Source organism: Arvicanthis niloticus, chromosome 4 (genome assembly GCF_011762505.2).
Source record: "Arvicanthis niloticus isolate mArvNil1 chromosome 4, mArvNil1.pat.X, whole genome shotgun sequence".
In the NCBI taxonomy this organism is placed as follows: domain Eukaryota; kingdom Metazoa; phylum Chordata; class Mammalia; order Rodentia; family Muridae; genus Arvicanthis; species Arvicanthis niloticus.
In genome coordinates, this window is record NC_047661.1 from 83,889,033 (window position 1) to 83,910,915 (window position 21,883).

The 21,883-nt window shown below is 38.2% G+C and overlaps 1 protein-coding gene across 3 annotated transcripts in view; it reads left to right on the forward strand.

Annotated features, from left to right (window-relative positions):
* The window catches only part of St7l (suppression of tumorigenicity 7 like), a 61,979-nt gene that overhangs the window by 32,588 nt on the left and 7,508 nt on the right, over positions 1-21,883 (forward strand). For all 3 annotated transcript variants that reach the window (XM_034499571.2, XM_034499569.2, XM_034499572.2), the window contains one exon: positions 19,885-20,035. In XM_034499571.2, coding sequence (XP_034355462.1) covers positions 19,885-20,035 — 151 coding nt within the window. The remainder of the gene's footprint in view (positions 1-19,884; positions 20,036-21,883) is intronic.

The following is a 21,883-nucleotide window of genomic DNA, read 5'->3' on the forward strand; positions in this document are numbered from 1 at the left end:
GAATACACTGCTTTGCTATAATCATCCATCACCTCTGGCTCTTACTGTCTTCCCACCTCTTCTTTTGTGATGATCCCTGAGCCTTGAGAGGAGGTGTGATATAAGTCCCTAAATAAGACACTGATAGCACTGGGCATTCTGCATAGACTCTCTCTTTTTTATTCTGTGGAATAATTTATGTAAAATGATAATCATTTCTACCTCAAATGATTAGTAAACCTTTCTGATAAAGCCATCTGACTTTTATGTTTTCTTTTTAAGGATCTATGAACTATGAATTTCCTTCCTTTAGTTTAATAACTAAAATTATAAATTAACTTATAATTAAAAATAAAATATTTTTGGTGACAGAGGCTGATTATAGCCTAAGCTGGCCTCACACTCATGTAGCTGAGGATGATTTTGAACTCCTAACCTTCCTGCCTATACCTCTCAAGTGCTGTGATTATGGTCTATGCCACCATGTCTAACTTACTGTGTTTTTTCTGTTACATCAAGCTTTCCTTTTATGATTTATGATTAATTCTTTTTGTCTATATTCCAGATACTTTGTTTGAAAAGATGTAAAATTAGGTTGAAACTTTGGATAATACTATATTCTTCCAGAAAAGATCTGCTTCTCTCTTAGATAACTACAAGAAGTACCAACAAGCCAAGATTAATTACTTAAAAGTGTAAGAGATGATTGTTTTCTGGACCACCCAGAAGACATAAAACTACTCCTGGTTCATCCTTATTCCTGGGATTCAGCCATTCAGCTCCCCTGCCCCTCAGTTTTAGATGAATTTGCACTATTGACATGCATTATTACCCCTTCCCCTAGTCAACAAAATGTTGAATGGCCTGTTACCCATCTCACCCAGTTAGAGGATCCTCCACGTAGAAGAAAATTCAGCTGTGGCTTACTTGTCTGGCTGTCTGTCTTTGGACTGTGGTCTGGTAATTCTTCATGGTTTGCTAATCCTTGTGCATTTAGTTTTACTATTTTCATCCTAATTTTCCTGGAATAGTTAATCAGAATTACCCAGTCTCTCATTACTGGAAATTCAAGTCTATAAATATTTTTTTAAAAACCTCCCACCCTCTTGCTTCAGAGAAGTTAAGAGAATGAATTCCACAATCAAACTGCTGGAGTTTTAATTCACTAGGTTGTAACTCAAATTTCTTCAGGCGTACATGCAAGTGTGTGTGCACACGCGGTCACCGATGTGTGCATTTGTGCAGGTGTGTGTGCATGTGTGTTGAAACCAGGTCTGATACAGTCCATGTTGCCATGAATTCACTATGTAACCAAGGCTAGCCTCAACTCCTGATCCTCCTGCCTTTTTCCCAACTGCTGAGATAATAGACATGCACCACAATACCTGGTAAGAATCCCTACTTCATAGAGTTGTTGAAGTTTAATAGTTTATAGATAAAGGTGCTTGAAAGAGAGTCTAGCACATAAAGAGCATTACATAAGTGATTTGTTAATACTGTTATTCTCCATGGTACACTGTAATCTTTTTTTTTTTTTAAAAAAAACAAAACAACTTTATTGATTCTTCACAAATTTCACATCATGCGCTCTAATTTTCTCATCTCCCGTCACTTTGTAGCTTTGCTCTGCCTTTGCAACCACCCCCTACCAAAAGAGAAAAAATGTCATTGTGGAAACTATAGTGTGTCAGTGTGTCATGCAGTAGACCCTTTTGTCTTCACTTCTTTACTTCAAATATTCACTGCAGTAAGTCATTGGTTTCGTTCAAAGCCTCTGGCTTCTATTACATTATCAATACTAGATCCTCACCGGGACTTCTTTCTGCTATCCTGTTACTGCCCTGTGTCCTGGAGATCCTGCAGCTTTAGGTCTGTAGGACTGGCCACCTCACACACTCCAGCAGTTCTTAGATGGGAGTAAGCCAACCTATAGTCCTGGATCTGGGCCTGGGTCGTAGCTGAGCTGGTCAGCACCACCAGCTTTTCTGTGCCCCACCCCTAGGGCAAGCTCTCTAGACTGCCTCCGGCCAGCTCACCCAATATCATAGATGGCAAGGGGCAGAACCAGCTTTCCTGCTCTCATGCCCTCAGGCTGGCTCATCTACACCCATGCCTGCAGGGTCAGCTCTACTGTGCTGCCCAGGTGAGGGGCAGGGCCAACTCTACCACTCTATGACCTTGGGGTCAGCTTTCTTGTCTGGTACATTGTAATCTTACCTTTGTATACAAAGATAAGCAGCAGTTACTGATCAGAGCTATTTAAAAACACCATTAAAATGTCTAAAATATTTAATTTTTAATTTTCTCTCAAAATAACAGAAAATAGGCTATCTGCTCCTAGTGGCTAGGACTTTACTGTTTCTAAAACCATTGCATCCAAAATATATTCACAGTAGTAGCAATTAGTAATGTGTATTAGTTTTTAAAACTGTTAAGGACCACATAGGTATTAGTAATGTAGGCACTGCCATAATTATACATTTAAATTGTTCAATGCATAATAACATCAGGATTGAATCTGCTTTTGAAAATATGCAGTGTTCATAGGATGTACTTTTTTTTCCTGAGAGAAGCCTAGGAATATTTAATTCAGACTTATATGATATGAATTGACTGGAAGACTAAATACTGCCACAATCACAATTTGTCCTATATCAATCTATACATTCCATATAATTCTTTTTTAAAAGCATGTATTTATTTATTTATTTATTTATTTATTTATTATGCACACAGTGTTCTGCCTGTATATATGCCTGCATGCCAGAAGAGGGTGCCAGATCCCATTATAGACAGTTATAAGCCACCATGTGGTTGCTGGGAATTGAACTGAGGACCTCTGGTAGAGCAGTCAGTGCTCTTACCAGCGGAGCCCTCTCCAGCCCTGATATAATTCTTTTCAAGATCTGACCAAAGGGTGTTTGTTTGTTTGTTTGTTTGTTTTTAACAGAAATTTACAGTCATCCTAAAACTGATACAGAAATGCAAAAGATCTAGAATAGCCAAAGAAAACCAACCCCAAAACAAACAAACAAACAAACAAACAAACATCTCTGAGAAATAAAAACAAGATTGGAGAATTTACCCTAACCAGATTTGGTACATTTTAAAGCTTTAATAATTAAGATTTATTGACTTAAATGCAGAAATGTAGATCAGTAGAAGATAATATAGTCCTAAAACTAACAAATTATTCTCTTAAAATATGGGCAAAAGATTGGAAGTTATATCACCAAAGCTTTGTGAGTAGCTGATAAACAGTGAAGCTGCTTATCATCCCCCATACGCCCATCCCACTGGGGTGGTTCCTCACTAGTACCGGAAAGTGTGAAGAACGACATGCATTGCTTCTAGGGGTATAAAATGGCACTTCTTTGGGGAAACAGTTGTGCAATTAAATGTAGGCTTACTGTGGGACCCATCAATTCTATTCCTAAGTATCTAGTTGAGAACAATGAAAACCTGTCCAAAGTTTTTGTGTACAGTTATTCACAATAGACAACAACTTGCAGAGATTAAAGGGGTGAGGGAGTCATGGTGAAGCTGTAACAGAACGCTGATGAGTGACCTGTCAGCAGCAGTGGGCAGTGAAAAAGCCTGGGGCCAAAGACCTGACCTCTGTGAAAATAAATGAATAAGCTGACACTGTAGACACATGCAGATCACTGGGCCTGTGAGCCCAGTGGGGTGAGAACTGGTTTATATTAGCAGGAAGGGACATTCTGTGACTAAAGGTGCAGATTTATATATAAAGTTACTAAAAACTTGGAGTTGTACACTTACACAGGTGATTTTCTAAAAGTTAGTTTTAGGTGTGAATATAAAGTAATGAGTTGATGTGGCATCTTTATGCACGTGTGTAGTTACTCTCTGCTCTCATTACACCGTCCTTCCCTCACTGTTCTTCCCACACAGTGCTCCCCATCGAGCAGGTTTTCTCCCTCTCTAGTTTGTTCTTTTTGCTTTCCCATTGTATATTCTATTACCTTCCCTATTTCCCACCTCCCTTAAGATTTCTTTCACCCCTCTTATGGTCCCTTTTATAATTTAATAATTAAAAATACACACATATAAATACATGCACATACATATTTGTGTGTTGGGAGAGTACAAGTGCTCCTATGTGTCCATGTGGAGTTCAGAGGACAACCTCCAGTGTTGTTCCGCAGGAGTCTCCATCTTGTTTTTGATACAGGGTTTCTCACTGGCTGAAAGCTTTCCAAGTGAGCTAACCTGCCAGGTTGGCAAGCCCCAAGGGTCTGCCTGTTTCCACTACCTCCCAGTGCTGCGATAGCAAGCACCCCACAACCACCCTGAACATTTTGTTTACATGGATTCTGGGGCTCTTACTAGGTCGTCATGATTACACAGTACCTGAGATGGCTTCCCAGCCTTGAATGTAGTTTTAACTTACTTCCACAGATGAGTGCAAACGCCATGTTTGCCTTTTTGGTCTGGCTTATTTTATTTAAGATAACAAGTTGCACTATTTTTCTGCACATGCCACAATTTCTTTTTCCTTTATGTCTGCATAAATTCTATTGTGTATATGTGTTGCCTTTTCTTTATCCATGTATTGATGAATATTTAGGCTGCTTGTCTTTCCTGGCTGTTGGAAATAGTGCAGCTTTAACATGGATGTGCAAATATCTCTGTTGTTGGTTAGAGTTATTTGGGTGTCTATCCAAGAATTCTGTATTCAGTTTTTAAGGAACCCCTATACTGCTTCCATAGTAGCTGATATAATCCCACTACCAGTGAGTAAGGAAAGTTCTTCTGTTACAGTCTCACCAGTATATTTTGTCATAGGTCTTTTTAATGGTAGCCATTCTGAGTTGGGTGAGATGGAATCTCAAAGCTGATTTAATTTGTTTTTTCCTGTTGAGTAAGGGTGTTGAACATTCTGCAAATATTTATTGTTCATTTGTATTCCTTCCTTGAAAACTGCTTATATAGTTCATTTGTCCATTTATTTTATTAAATTCTATTTTATTTAGTGTGTAAATAGAAACTATTGATATGTTATATAATATAATTCACAATTGTATTTTGGGTAGCCTTGATAGGGTTATTTGTGGAGTTTTTGGTGTTTAATTTTTGCAGTTCTTTATCCTGGGTATTAATTGCTTGTCCGATATGTGGTTAGCATACATTTTTCCTCTTGTGTAGGTTGTGTCTTCACTCCAGGAATTGTTTCCTTTGCTGTGCAAATGCATCTTGATTTGATGTAATGCTATTTGTTAGTTCTTGGGATTATCTCCTTTCCTGTTGCTTTGTCTATGCTTATATCTTACAACAATGAATTTTTATCATATGTAAAATATTTTTATAAAACTATATATGTACATACATACTACTTTAATTTTTATTTATAGAGAGAAATTAATTAGTTTCCCCTTGACCAAATATCAGAGCATTTGCCAGTTCTGCTCTATCAGAATATACAGCTAAAGATCATGGTGCTGTGAACTGTTGTTTGTAGTCAGATGCTCTAAGCTGAGTACCATCAAGATAATTGTTAAGATTTTCTGGAGAAACTCTAAGCCCTAACAACTTGAATAATACCCCACTTAAATAATATTGATGTCATATGAACTGGAAGAGCTGTGGAATTTGTAGCTGTTTTGGCCAGGCTTTATAAATGTTGAGGCATGCACAGCTCTTTCTCTTGCTGTGGGCGCTATTCCTGATTCTCAGCTGGAAGCAAGCAAACAGAAAGGGCTTTAGGGGATTTTCCCCTCAAACTTCAACTGTGGGTGTAATAACTTATTTAACCAATTGAAGAATGTCATTTCAGTAAACACATACATTTAAATTTTCTTTTGTCTTACAAATTTATTATGCAACTTTGTCAAATAGTGACATGAGTCTTAGCAGTAAAATGACAGGGGATAAAAGTGTTTAAGCAGGAGACATTTTCTGGTAACTCTCCACATGACAGAATGTCTGTAGATCTAGAGCTGTGGAGTTCCTTAAAGCTGGAAGCAGTTAGATTTGCAACAGGAAGATGATATAAATCTATTCAGGCAATGGATTTGCTTTGAGATATTTCATTAATATTGATTGTTTATATATATATTTTTCTATTGGATGGATTTCATTATGTGATAACTATGATGTAGTACCAAAGTAAAATAGTTAACATATTTTCATTGTTTTTGACTTGTTCTTCATTACCTGGCTATGGCTTCGGTTGAACAAAAATTCTTTTCCAAGTCACTGAAAAAGATTCTATGTCTTTTAGCTACTATAGGAATAGTCAAAATTTTTATTTTCAGTAGAAATTATTTTATATAATGTATTCCACAGCATTCTGTTTTATTAATTTTACTCTTACATTCTTTATTTTATTTATTTTTACATGTATGGGTACATTGATTGTATGTATGTCTGTCTGTGTATCATGTATGTGCCTAATGCCTATAGACTCCAGAAGAGGGTGTTGGGGCTCCTGGAACTGTTCTTATAGACAATTGTGAGCTGCCATGTGGGTGGTGGGAATTGAACCCTGGTCCTGTAGAAGTGAAGTCAGTGCTCTTAACTGCTGAATCTCTCCATCCATTACTCATATTCTTTATTATCCAACCATAAAATAGTTTCATTGTTTGTATTGAGGTAATTCATATAATTTACTCTTTTAATGTATAGAATTTAGTAGTTTCTGACCTAGTCACATATCTGTAAAATCATTACCACTATCTAATTCTAGAGCATATTCATCAGTCCAGAAAGAAACCTTGTACTCTTAGTAGATACTTCCCAATCCTCTTACAAGTCCTTCTCAACACTATTTTATGCTCTGTTTACCTGTTCAGGGCTGACATTTTAGATTAGTAGGCTTAGACAACATGTGGCTTCTGTGCTTGACTTCTTTTCTCCAGCACACTGTATCAGTACTTGAGTGATGAGAACTGTTGTGCTATACAAGTATGTGACATCATGTTTATCTGTTCTTTAGTGGGCATTAGAATTGGTTCTACTCTTTATTTAGTATAAATAGTATTGCTGTGAACATATACAAAGGTTTGAGTACCTTTTGCCTCTCTTTAGTGGAATTGATAGCTTGTATGGCAATTCTGTGCTGAATTTTGTCATAATTTTGTGTTAATTTTTGAAATGACCATCCTGTCTTATCAGCAATGTCTGAAGATTCTCATTCTTTACATACATGCCTATGCTTGTTAATATTTTTCCTTTTTATTATAGTTACTCCAGGAGATCTGAATGCCTATGCTTACCAAAAGGCTTGGGCGTGAATGCACACAAGAGTTTTGTTCATAATAATGCCAAAGTGGAAACAATCCAATTGCTCATCAACAAGATAGGCAAACTGCAGTGATCCCACAGTGGAGAAGAGAACTTGTGATAGTAGAAAAATACAGATGAAGCTCAAAAGTATACTTCAGAAATAAGGGTTCCATTGGCAGAACATTCAAGAAAGGGCAGGAAGTGGTCTGTGGTGGCTGGAATGTCTCTTGCATTTGGGATAGGTAATTAACAGCAGAGAACGTTCTGAAGTGATGACAATAACTCTGAAGCTAAATGCAGGTATTGCTTGACTCATTTGTTGAAAGTCATTGACCTACATGTCTAAGATATGTGTATTTTAAATTACAGTTTAATGAAGCAGAATGAATCAGACTCATGATGAAAAAGCATTGTAAAAGTTGCATGCCTTCTTACTAAATGCAGTAGTATATTATGTAGTTAGTGTGGTATTTTAGTGTCAATCAATAGCACTGATTACTATGGTCAGGATCTCTCTTTGTGCTGGCTATGGCTAGTTCATGTGTCTTCTTGATACATGCTAGGGTCATCTTGGAAGAAGGAATCTCAATTGAGAAAATGCCAGTTGTTCTGTAGGCAAGTCTGTAGGGCATGTCTTGATTGATAATTGATGTGGGAGGACCAAGTTCAGTGTGAGTAGTGCTGCTTCTGGACAGGTGGTCCTGGGTGGAATGAGAAAGCAGATTGAGCAGATTATGAGGAGCAAACCAGTAAACAGCATTCCTCTGTGGTTTTTGCTTCATTCCTGCACTGTTTTGAGTTCCTGCTTTGACTTCCCTAAGTGATGGACTGTTACCTGGAAGTATAAGATGAAATAAAACCCCTTGCTCCACAAGTTGCTTTTATTCGTGGTTTTTATCTCAGCAATATAAATCTAACTAAGTTACTACTCTGCTTTGGCTTCATTATCTCACTCTATCTGATCTGTTCCTGCATGTACTCTTTCCACGGGACTATTATTTCTGTGCTTATGCTTTACCATTTAAGAGCTTGGGGATTGCTTGGAATAAGTGACAAAGGTAAACATAGTAATGGGAGAGTTAGCAGTTACCCAATTTCAACTAGTTAACATTCTGAGGACAATTTATTTGTGTAGTACTGGAGAAGCCCTTGGGGTTAGAGAGAAGTAGAACATTAGAGAAGCTAGGAATGATGGTGTCAAGGCAGGAGGATCTTGCGGTAGAGGCTTGTCTGAACTATAAATGGACACCCTGTCTCAAGACAATATATGGCTGAGGCTATACTTCGAGTCATTTGAGTGCCTAGCATGGATGTAGTGTTAGGGAAGACCTTGCCTGTGATGGCCCATGCCTGCAATCCTGGTGATTTCCACGATGAACCAGACCCTTCTTTATTAAACTATAATTTGAAATGCACAGATCACTAATTGAAAGGTCATCCATAGCTACATAGCAAGTTTGAGAGGCCAGTCTGGGATAAAACCTTGTCTCAAAAAGAAAATAAATAATAAAAATAAAACAAATAACAAAAACTTTAATACATTTCTGTATTCTGAGCACATATCTAAGAATATGGCATCTATAGCTTTTAAAAGTTAATTATTTTCCAAACTAAAGCTGCTTTTTAGAGTTATCTTTCTAAAAAAGCAGACCACACCTGAAATTTTCTGTAAGTACAAGAGAAGTTTTAAAAAATATATTGATACATAGAAAGTAAATCCTTTCTGAGTCAGGCATGGTGGTGTATACCTGTAATCTCAGCATGCAGAAGGCAGAGGCAACTGGGTATCTGTTACTTCTAACAGTCAGAGCTACATGGTAAGATCCTATCTCAAAAAAGTCAAAAACAAAAGAACAAAGTAAAATCCTTGGTGGTTGATCAGAAATTGAATCCTGTATGATGTTCTGAGTTTCACCCAGTATAGAAGATTATACCTCTTTAGTTTGTATTTCATTGGCTAAACATATATTAGCAGCACATATAAAACAAACAAGGTCAAGAGGCATTGAGGTGAGATTCTGGGTAGCACAGTAGAAGGGAGAAATGGGGAAGTGGTGTTGAAGTCTACTGTCCATATTTACAGTACACTCAGAGGTTGCCTTTCCATTATGCTGCAGTGTGGCCTAAGGTGGAGTGGTGAGTTATGGAATCTTATCTTTGTTGCTATAGGGTATGTGGAAAGGGGTTTTCCAAGTGTCCTCCAGCGTGTCCTCCGTAGCCTCCTTTCCTTTTCTCTTCTTTACTCCTAAGACTGGTAGGTATTATGTCGTGTTTGTTTGTTTTTTAATTCACATAGCAATTCTGTTTACTTTCTCTCTGGGAATTGTGTTCATTCTCCCCAGCACGTATTCATAGACTCTGCATTCAGCCTGCCTGTCTAATCTCATAGAATGTGCACTGAGAACACTTAATTGCAGAGATAAATTGGTTCTTTGTGTGCATGACTGATCAAGAGCAAAGTACCTTAATTTCAGATGTCTTCAGAGAGATTTTTCTTTAACCTCTGCCTTTAAGAGGAAGATTATAAAGCATTATCATTACTTCGGGTCAGAATTATATTGCTTTTGGTCAAAAGCTGTTGTAAGATTTACAAACTAATAGAAAAGAGTAATCTAAGGATAAATTATAAAGATCAAAGCAGTTGAAAATTAAAGTGAATTTGAGTGTAAGCTTAGGTATGGTTTTAGACTCTTAAAGAAAACCATCCATGCAGAAAGGCCTGGGTTCGAACCTCAGCACCGAAAAGAGGGGGAGAGGGACAGAGAGCAAGCGCCTGACCATACATCATTATGCCTTTAATTATAGCTTCCAGAGTGGCTTTAACATTGATATGTGTAGTGAAAAGTAAGGAACCAGAGTAGGTATTTAGAAACTAGATTGGTACCAGGCATTTCTCTCATTTATTACCAACACAATTGGGTTATTCTGAGGTCATGTAGGAGGGACAGCAGCACATACTGGATGCTGGCTTTGGTTCACGTCCAGCTATATTTTATTTGTTGATAATTTCCAAATCTATATCTTTTAATGCTGTTTTGCTTCTCATTTTCAGACTTGTATTTTCATCCTATAGAAGTATTTCAGATATTCAAACTAAGTTTTTTAATGTATTTTAAAGTATTTTTTTCTTCTTATTTCTTCATTTTGATTTATGGCTTTGTTATCCCTTTCATTAATGCTTTGTTTTTTGTGACGATAATGGTGATGGTGGATATACAGTATATACCAGGCTGGCCTCACACTCACCACAGTGCCCTGACCTCAGCCTCCTGAGTGTGAGTAGAGTGTCCCTATGCCTGGCTTTCTTACACTAACTTTTCTCTCTGCCCTTCCCGAAGGACTAGCATATTTTAACCTTTAAAAAGTCTTCAGATCTAGGCACTGCCGCTCTCATCAGCTGTTGTGCACTTTCACTTCTTACTTTTAAAAAGCTCTTGGGAGACAGAGGCAGGCAAATCTCTGAGTTCCAGGCCAGCCTGGTGTACAAAGTGAGTTCCAGTACAGCCAGGACTATACAGAGAAACCCTGTCTTGAAAACAAAACAAAACATAAATGAATCAATCAATAAATGGATAAATGTTATTTCTGAAGCAAAGGGGTTTTTTAAATGTCAAGTATTTCAAAAGTTTCTAAAATAAAAATAAAAAAATTCATTATTTAGTTAGCTTCACTTTTCTGGAATTAACCATTATTTCTGCTTATTGTATATTATCGGACATTTATATTCTTGTCCTCTCCCCACCCCCAAGACAGGGTCTTACTATGTAGTTTAAGATGGCCTTGAATTTGCTGAAGAGTCTGAGGTTAGCCTCATACTCGTGGCTGTCCTGCCTCATTTTCCCAAAGGCAATGTATTTCACACAATTTCCCAGTGTTTTCTTTGAATTTCTAAACTTGGAGAAGTAATCTAAAAACATCACCCTTTCTTGTGTGAGTGGCTAGTCAGATTCCCTATTGATCTTCCTGCTATGAGCCCCTCTCTACTATATTGCCAGTTTTCTACCCAACTAGCAAATCTCACTTTGCTTTAAGACTTGTGTGGATTCCCTGTTGTTTATAGAGTGAGAGCCAGCCCTTTAGTATTACAGTGATGGCAGCTCTTCACGGTCTGTATCTCCAGTACAGTCTGTATCTTCCAGTATCTTCAGCTTTCCTACCACCTGCCTTGCTTCTTATCTCATCACTGTTCCTGGATTGGTTGAGTCTTACATCTCCCTACAATTGTTCGTATATTCAATGTCTCCTCCATCTGCCATTCTCTAAGCTCTCAATCACACACTGTCTTATTTTCAAAAGAGTTTTTGTTAGTTTGCTAAGCTGAAGCCTGTGTTCTGGTTTAAATATGAAATATTCTTCACAGACTCTTATTTAAATATGAGCACTTGGTCCATAGCTGGTGGTACTGTATTGGGAGGTTACTGAATATTTTGGCCATGGGGTCTAGATGGCAAATATAGGACTTTGAGGGGTCTAGGCTGGCTTTGTGTTCAGCTCAAGCTCTCTCCTTCCTGTTCTGAGATGCAACAAATCACATCTCAGTCTCTTGCTTCAACTGGACCAGCCATATCAACCACTCTGCCTTCCCTGCAGTAATAGATTATATACCTCATGCTGAGAGTCAAAGGATACCCCTCCATTAAGTTGCTTCTTTCAGGTATTTTGGTCATGGTGATATGAACTAATAAAGAAAACTGATACTAGAGTGAATTGTTGCTGTGATAGACCTGACCATGTATTTACAGTTGGTTTGTAGAAAGAATGTGGAAGAGTTGGCGCTATGAATAGAGACACTTTAGAATGCCATAAGTAGAGCTTAATGAGCCATTCTGATAGGAGCTCTGGAGATCAGAGTACCTAGAAATGCAGACCAGAAAGGCTAAACTCACCAACTTTCAGTGGGGAATAAGGACTAGGACTCTTCTTGTTAAGTTTCTGGCAATAGATCTGGCTGCAATCTGCCCATGTCCTGAAAATTTGAGTGCGACTGAATTAAGTAATAGACTAGGGCTGACAAAACGGCACACTGGGTAAAGACACTGGCTGTCAGATATGATGACTTGAATTTAATTCCCCAGAATACACATGGTGGAAAGAGAACTAGTTTCTACAAATTATCCTCTGACCTCCACTCATGTCCGTGTGTGTGTGTGTGTGTGTGTGTGTGTGTGTGTGTGTGTGTGTCTGTATTCAGATTCACAGTGAAGAAAGCAGAGATTAGAGCAGAAAAGTATGAAAAACTATGCATTTTAGCTAGAAAAGGAACTTGAACTTAAGGTTGCATACAAGGCCAGTGAGGACAAAGTGGCCACTATAATTGTTAAAGAAATCAGCACCTTGAAAAAAGGTTTTACACTTTGTTCTGGGCAAGACCCTACACATCAAAGTGTCTAAGGTGTGCACTGGAGATGAGACAGGGTTTCTCTGTGTAGCCCTGGCTGTTCTAGAACTCACTCTGTAGACCAGGGTGGCCTCCAACTCAGAGATCTGTTCTCTCCTGCCTCAACTGTTGGGATTAAAAGCATGCACCACCACCACCTGGCAGCTGGAGACCATTTTAGAAACTGTGAAGGAAGAGTTTCTGAAACGACAGCCTTCGGCATGCTGTGCTGAAGACAGCTATCTAGGGAAATGTTTCTCCTGGTCGGCCTCACAGGTGTGCAGAGCCCTCACAGGTATGCAGCCATTGTCTAACAGGTTTAGTTTGAGGCTGCCTCTCAAACAGGCAGCAAAACTTGGCATCATCCCTGTGTTGCTGCTTTTGCAGGCATGCAGAACACGAGAGTGAAGTATACAACACAAGGTTCCAGAAAACCTCCAAAGTTAGGCAATACGGAGCAGGATCTAATTCCATAGAGAAGCCCGCAGAACTAATGTGTGATGCTGTGGAAGTGAAGCTTAGGTTGACGTAAAGACCCAGATGCCAGAAACATGAGATATCTATCAAAGAATGCTTTAGGCACTGAGTGGACTGACCCAAGAGAGTGGCCACGTGTGCTGTAGATAGTAGGTATGTCGTGGGTCCACCCAAGGCTGTTGGAATTCAGATGATGCACCATGAACTATAGACACTGCAAATGGTACTGAAGTGTTGGTGTTTGCTGTGGGGTGTCAGTCTTGCTTTCGTCTGGTTTTTCCTTGTTATCCTCCTATCCTGAATAAGACTGTTTCATCTGTGCCATTGTATATTGGAAGTCTGTATAAATTGTTTTTTTTTTTTAAAGCCTCATATTTAAAACATAGTTTTAAGTCTTAAAGCAGATTTGGGGCTTTTGAATAGTGTTAGAATTATAAGACTATGGAGGCTTTTGAAATTGTAATGAGTGTAGTTTTTATTATGGGATGGCCGTGAGCCTGTAGGGGCCAAGCGAGGAATGTTATTGTTAGAATGTGAAACAACCTCCCCCAGGCTTATATGTTTGAGCATTTGTTCCCTAGCTAGTAACATTATTTGGGAGGTTATGAAACCTTCTGAACATGAAATGAGGCCTAACTGACAGACATAGGGAATCTAGGCTGGCTTTACTTCTGGCTCGAACCCTCTGCTTGCTAGTCCTTTAAGATGTAGCAAGCCACTTCATAGTCTCCCCCATTGTGGACTCTGATGATTCAGCCATCATGTCCTCTCTGCCATGATAGACTGTATCCCCCAAATCATGAGCCACAATAAACCTCTGTTCCCTTAAGTTGCTTCTGTCAGGTTTTTGGTCAGAATGGCATAAACTAATGAATACAATATAGTTCTCCTTCAGCACCCTAGTCATATTATGGCAGAGGGGCCTGTTTTTAATGCCTCTGTTCCCTGTTGGTAAGACGAGGTCCCTCCTGGGGATTAGAGAGCTGGATCAGCCGTTAAGAGCACTTGTTGCTCTCCCAGAAGACCTGGTCTGGTTCCCACATTTATATGGCGACTCACAACTATCCATAACTTTAGTTTCAGAGGATCTGATACTTCTTCTGCCCTCTGAAGGCACCAGGCATACATGTGGTACACAGATAGACATGCAGGCACAACACACAAATAAACATTTAAAAAAACATAGTTCTCATACATTGCAGAAAACTATCTTAAAAAATAAAATAACCTTTTGTCTTAGCCTTGATTTTATGTCAGTGCTCTACCTAAGATATAGTACTTAATAAATATTGGTTAATAGATATATGTTATGTTTTTAAATTTTAGACATCAGGCTGAGTGGTGTTGGTGCACACCTTTAGGCTCAGCACTCAGGAGGCAGAGTCAGGCGAACTCTGAGTAAGAGGACAGCCAGGGCTACACAAAGAAACTCTTAAAAAACAAAAAACACAGAAAAAAATTGTAGAGATTAACATTTTATTCCCATTAACATTTTAAGCCATTTCCTTAAGTTTTTACAAGCTTTAGGTAATGATATATTTTACTTTTAAGTCCATTAGCATAATCCTAGCATGATGTTATTTCTTTACATATTAGTAAAGAGTTCAATTTTAATGAGTAATTGTATATTATGGATGTTGGTTCTGTATAGAGGGAGGAAGAGATATGTAAGATTATTGTATGAAACAGACTGGTGGTGATACATACCTTTGATTCCAGCACTCTGGAGGCAGGAACAGGTAGATCTCTGAGTTTGAGGCCAACCTGGTCTACATCTAGGACAGTCAAGGCTGCACAGAGAAACCCTGTATCAAAAAGAGGTGGGGGGGGAGATATTACTGTATGAATTAAGAAATAAGTTGCACAACAGTTTGATCCAACAGTCAATATAGTACATACAGGAGCTAGGAGCATAGCTTAGTTACTGTGTGCTTGTTAACATGTGCATGGTCCTGTGTTTGGCCTCTAGCATCACAATGAAACATGTTCTATGCATGAAAAGGAATCTAGGTGGACAAATAATTATCTTTATATTTTCTTTTATTCTTCAAACAAGAAACTTTTTTATTGTATAGCTCTGTTAATACCTGTGGTTTTATATATTACACATGTACTTTTCTAAGCAGAAAAAGACTAAAATAAAACCATCTTTCAGTTTTTCACTTTATTCTCCTTATAAAAGTGAAGTCTAGGTAGCTGGATGGCTTTCTTTCTTTCTTTCTTTCTTTCTTTCTTTCTTTCTTTCTTTCTTTTTTTTTTATGGTTTGTTTTGGTTTTGTTTCTCTAGAGTTAGAAAATGCCTTTGACAGAGCTGAGGTGATGATTCATTGGGTCAAGTGCTAACTGCACAACCACAGAGACCTGAGTTCTTTTCCCCAGCACCCATGCTAAAGCCAGCTGTGGTGGCTTATATCTGTAACTCCAGCCTGGCAGTCAAGTGTAACAGAGACAGGCGGGCCTATGGAGATCCCTGGCCAGTTACTCTAGCCAAAACAGTGAGCTCCAGGCTCAATGAAAAACCCTGTCTCAAAAAATAAGTTGATGAGGCCAGTGAAATGGTCTCATAGGTAAAGGTACTTGCTGATGATGCAAGCTTGACAACCCCAGAGCCCATGTAAAGGTGGAAGGAAAATCAACCCCACAAGTTGCTCTCTGACCTCCAGGCATGCATGTGTGCTCATGCACATGCACGCACACACACAGACTGCTGCTGCTGCTACTTAATAATAATAGTAGCTACAACAATAAATAAACATTTTGCAAATAAGGAGTGATAGAAGACATCTAGAATTGATCTCTAGCCTCCACAGTCACACACATGTGCACACACATGCTCACACACACATTTACAAAATGTCTCTGAGTAAAAACTAACATATGAGTTTGAAAACATTGTGTTGTATATATCAGATCACCGGAGTTCATTTCAGTTTTTGTTCAGTAGCATGTGCTGGATACTGTAGGAAAGTATGAAAGATAGAGTTTCTGCTGTGCATTAACTTACAGCCTACACTGCATAGCAGAAATTCCTGAACAGTCATTTCTGGAGAGCATAAAATAAGTATTCTAATAGTGTTATATCTTATTTTAAGTGCACGCTTGCCAAGGCCTGACACATGTTGAGGACATGATCTATATTGTGCTGTCTGCCAGGCCCACTAAGTACATTAGAAACAAGAGTTATTGATTTTTGTTTTATGAGTGTTATTCCTGTATGGAAATATGTGTATCATATGCATTCCTGATATCCACAAAGACTAAAACAACCTTTGATTATCTGGAAGTGAAGTTACAGATGCTTGTGAGCTGCCCTGTGAGTGCTGGGAATCAAACCCCAGACCTTTGAAAGAGTAGTAAGTGCTTTAACATCACTGAGCTAACTCCCTAGCACCAGGTACTTTTTTCCTTATATTTTAGGAGCCAAATTTTATTCGGTAGAAACTGAAAAAAAAATGTTTTACTTTAAAGTCAAATTGAAAAGGATATTTAGGCTGAGGATTTAGCTCAGTGGTAAGAGTTATTCTGCAACATGCATGGTGTCCTGGGTTTCATTCTCAGTCTTTCACACACACATACATGCACACTCACACACACACACACACACACACACACACACACACACACACACACATACATGCACACACACATGCACACGCACACACACACATACATGCACACACACATGCACACACACACACTCACACACATACATGCACACACACACACACACGCACACATGTGTTCTGGGAAAAGTAAAAAGGATTTTTGCTGGAAGGTATGACATGAAAATAAAACATCAGGAGTATAAGGAAAGGTTCAGTGTATCCTTTTAATTCTTTGTGACACTGGGTATTGATTCTATGACCTTATGTGTGGTAGGCAAGCACCACTAAGCTAAATCCCCTGTCGAGGGAAATTTTTATGAATAATTAACTTGAGCCAATATTGACCCCCAAACTGAAACAAAATACAAATCAACTTTTAAGATATAAGTTTCTGAATTGTAATTTTCTATTGAGTGTGTCATATTTATGTACTGTGCGTTGACACTGAGAATATAGTGAAGATATAGGTATATAGTTGCTGTTCAAAAAACATTTTCTGACCATATTAAATTGATATAATATTAACCAAATATCTTTATCTACATGTACTCACACTAAATACCATGTTGTAAACTTTGTTTAGAACTTTCACATTCTAAATGAAAAGGGTACTGATTTAAGAATGAAACAGTTCTTCTCTGGAGCTGGACCTAGTCTTCCAGTGCCCTCCCACTGTAATTATACTGTCTATGCTTCCTACTGAAGAAGCTCTTAGTGCACTTGCAAGGAGCGTGAGGAATCGTGTCAGAGGTCAGCCAGTGGAGTCCATTTTCCCACAGCCGCCTGGTGTGAGTGATCTTTTACTGTGTTTCAAAAAAATGGGCCAGGATTAGAGAGGATTAGAAAGAATATTACCCTCCTGAATATAGGCCCAGGGCACTGAGGAGAGCGAACCCAGCCAGGCAGCAAATGGGCTTTCCCTGACCAGGACACAACCTCTGCTGCATTCCTTTTAAGAAACTGAATGGGAAACGTTAAGTCCCCAAACTGGATTAGTAAATAATCTCATAGTTTGTGGCATCTGCTAAAATAAATTGATGAGCAGACTGCATTCTTACACTTGAGGAGCCAGAGACATCAAGAGCAGGAGTAATTAAAGACGGGCAATAAGCACGGAGAGGCACACTGCATCAACAAAGAAAATAGCATTTTAGATGGATTAGTACAGTGAGTATGTAATAGTCACTACTTAAGACTGAAGATTTGAAATCCTTACAGCTTTTTTTTTTTTATTTTTAAGAGTCTTTCTGGATCTTAATGCTTATAAGAAAGCTTAAGAACTATAACTTCAATTCTCTATATTATACACCTTAGAATGTGCGACTAAATCTTTTGAGACAACCTCTTTACACTTTACATATTTTTTTTACTTTATATAATAACTGTAGGATTTGGACTTCATGACACACCGTTTAGCAGCAAATTACTTACGTGTTCCAAGCCTGTTGGAAAGGAAGTGAATAGACCTCAGTGTTAGGAGGAAATTTAACTAACTAAAATTTTAAGTTTTTTTAAAGTCTTCCACTTACTATTAGATCCGATGCACCAGTGGCTACTTTATACCTTTCTTAACAAAAGTCATGAAGTTGGTTAATGTAATAATCATGACTATATTGATTTTAGCATCTGCTTTTGTGTTTCTGGTTTTTGACATGCGGAAGATTGAGCTAGAGCCTTGAGCATGCCAAACAAGCGCTTCACCGCTGAGCTGAACCCAAGCACCATGCTTTGTTATAGGTTATAGAGTGCTTTCTTCAAGAGTTTGTGATAAGCTGAGCATGGTGGTGCATATCTATAATCCTAGCCCTTAAGAGGCTGAAGGAGAAGATTTACAAGTTTGAAGCTAACCTGGGTTACATAGTAAGACACCGTCCATGAATAAATGAATGAATGAATGAATGAATGAATGAATGGTATGAGGTAAAATTTGGTCTCATATGTGAAAAAGAATTTATAATGGGCACTTCACCTGTGCCTTAAATATGTGATGTTCTGTGCTTTCTGGTACAGTGCCTGTGCTTATAATGGGCCTGTGCTTTGAATGTGTCTTCTGTTCCCATGTCTGCTCACTCCCAGTGTGATTACCCATATCCTGATCATCTTTAAATATCAACTCCATCAACATATAGTTATTGTATATCTCAGCATTACTACTCCAGGGTGTTTACCCACGCGAAATAGACATATTTGCCTCAAAGCTTGTATATCTATAAATTCTTAACATTTATTATTTGTTTTTGTTTCTTGATTGCCTTTTCTGATTTGTGTTTTGTTTTTGAGACAGGTTCTCATGTATGCCACCTGGCCTTGAACTCATAGTGTAGTCAAGGTTAAAATTGAAGTCTAATCCTTCTGCTTCCACCTCCTAAATATTAGGATTACAGGTGTACACCACCATATTTGGTGTATGCTAGATATAAAATCCCAAGGCTTTATTGCATGCTAGGCAAGCACTCTACCAACTGATTTACATACCCAAGCCAGTATTATTATTTCTCAAATCCAAAAAGTGGAAAGGATGCATGTTTAGCAGCCAATGACTACATAAGTAACATGGTGTATTTGACTCTAAAGTATGTACCTATAGGTACCTATATGTACTGTGACCTACATGAACCGCTAAATGAAAGAAGCCAGTCACAAGTTTCCACATATTATATATTATTATAACAGTATTTGGATAACATTTTTTCATCTGTATAAAATGTTCAGAATAGGCAGTTATGGGGACAGAAATTAGGTTACTGCTTGGCTCAAAATGAGACGATGAGAATGAGCTCAGAGGTTCAGTGTCCCCCTGAGGGAATGAGAAAAATCAACTGTGACCATGTTTTTTAATAAAAAAAAAAAAAAAAAAAAACCACATTGAATTCTATATTTTAGATAATCTAATTCTATGCTATATGAATTAGATATCAAAATATTCGATCTTACGTTATCTCTCAGTTTAACTTTCCATTTGTATTTTGCAAGGTCACATAAGCTGTTTGTCACTTTGTTTTTACCCATAGGACAATTCTTTAAAGGTTTGCAAGTATTATAAGTACTTTAAACAGATTTTCAGTTGGAACTGCATGTCATTTTATCAAGTTTAATGTGTATGTGCTTAAACCAATTTGTCACATTTGAGTAAATGTTTTGTGTGTGTTTTCTTTTAGCACAGTTTTAATTTCTTGGCATGGATGTGTTGTTTTGCAGTACTTACTAGAGATGAAAAGTTTAATCTTACCTCCAGAACACATTCTGAAGCGAGGAGATAGCGAAGCAATTGCCTATGCTTTCTTTCATCTGCAGCACTGGAAGCGAATAGAAGGTGCTCTGAATCTCTTGCAGTGTACATGGGAAGGCAGTAAGTATTCCTTGCCAGATGTAATGCTAATCTCTGTCTTAATAGTCATTGCATCCTTCTGCAGTCTTTTAAAATGAGATTCTGTGGTTTCAAATGATCTCCATGGCATTATATTTTTAGAAGAAATAACTTAAAATGTATATTGATGTCACATTTAGGAACAGCAGAATAAAGAGCTGTTCAGGTATTTTGCTAAGTTGAATATTTGTAATAAGAAAAAATGAAAATGTATTCCTTTTAGTTTATAAGCTTTTAAAATGTGTTTACATTTGTTATTGTCCATAGTTGGTTGGTTGGTTGGTTGATTTGGTTTATTTTTGTGATGAAGTGAGGGAGGTTGAAACTAAATCTGTAATTACACTGATAGCACATGCTGTATCACTGAGCTGTGCACGCAGTCCTGTTCTAAGACAAAGAAAAACAAGACATCTGGTTAATGGGACAGGAGTGATGACATGGAGCATTTGTTGCTCTTGGAGAGGACCTGGGTTTGGTTCCCAGCATCCACTCTTAAGTCCAGTTCTAGGGAATCCATTGCCCTCTCCCAATCTCCACTGACCCCAGACACACACTGATAGACACATATTCATGCAGGCCAAGCATTCATATACATACACCTTTTAAAAATTAAAATTAAAAAGTAGTCTGTTTTTTGTTTTGTTTTCAGATGTGAATAACATGAATTATTTTTCTAATAACTGATAGCAACTGTCCTGGTTTGTTTTCTGTCACTATGGTAAACACTATAGCCAATAGCAACCTGAGGAGGAAAGGGTTTCTTTCATCTTACAGCTTACAGTTCATCATTAAGGGAAGTCAAATCAGAAACTCAAGGCAAGAGCTTCATGCAGAAACCATAGAAGAACAGACATTTTATTGGGTTGCTTCCTCTGACTTGCTCAGTTTGCTTTATCACACAACAGAGACCCACCTACCCAGGGGTGATACCACTCACAGTGGGCTAGGCCCTCCTACATCAGGTAGCCATGTGATAGTGTCTTACAGACATGCCCATTGGCCAGTCTGATGGAGGCAATTCCTCAATTGAGGTTTCCTCTTCTCAGGTGACCCTTGTTTGTGCCAAGTTGACAATAAAAACTATCCAGTTTAGCAACTCTATTCATTTTATCTCTCTCTCCCTCTCCGTCAGAGTCTCATGTGGTTCAGACAGGCTTTGAGCTTATTATTGTGTAACTAAGAATGATCTTAAATTTCTGATTCCTGTGTCCACCTTCCAAGTACTAGAACTGTAAGCCTGTACCACCATACCTGGCTTCAGTTTGTAGTTGTGGTAATACAGTCATTGCATAAAGTTTACCACCGTAGTTGTTCTGTGTCCAGTTCAATAGCATTGTTAGTGTTCACGCTGCTGAGCATCCGTCATCAGGTTTGTCTCCAGAGCCTTTTCCTTTTCTCAGACTAAAGTCCTGTATGCATAGTGATCTTCATTCTTGTCTTCTCATCAGTGCTCTGGGTTCTGACTAATGATTATAGGTACTTCAGCTTTTTCTTGTTTTATCTAACATAATAGTGACAACGTTCATGTGTGTTGTAGCATGCGGCAGTAGTTTTTTGTTTGGGTTTTGTTTTGTGGTTTTTCTTTTGAGACAGAGTCTCCCTTTGGCTGGCCTAACACTTACTCTGTAGCTGCTGACCCCTCTCCCCTTTGTCTTCCTCCTCTTCTTTTGAGGAAGGATCTCACTGGCTGGTCTACAACTTCATTCTATGTCTAAAAAGTGTTTCTTTGCATTATAATAGGCAAACAAGCTGGCTAATTTATTGTTGCACTTTTTCCTTTTGACCACACATTGATCATCCAAGAATGTTATGAAAACTGCACATATAAAC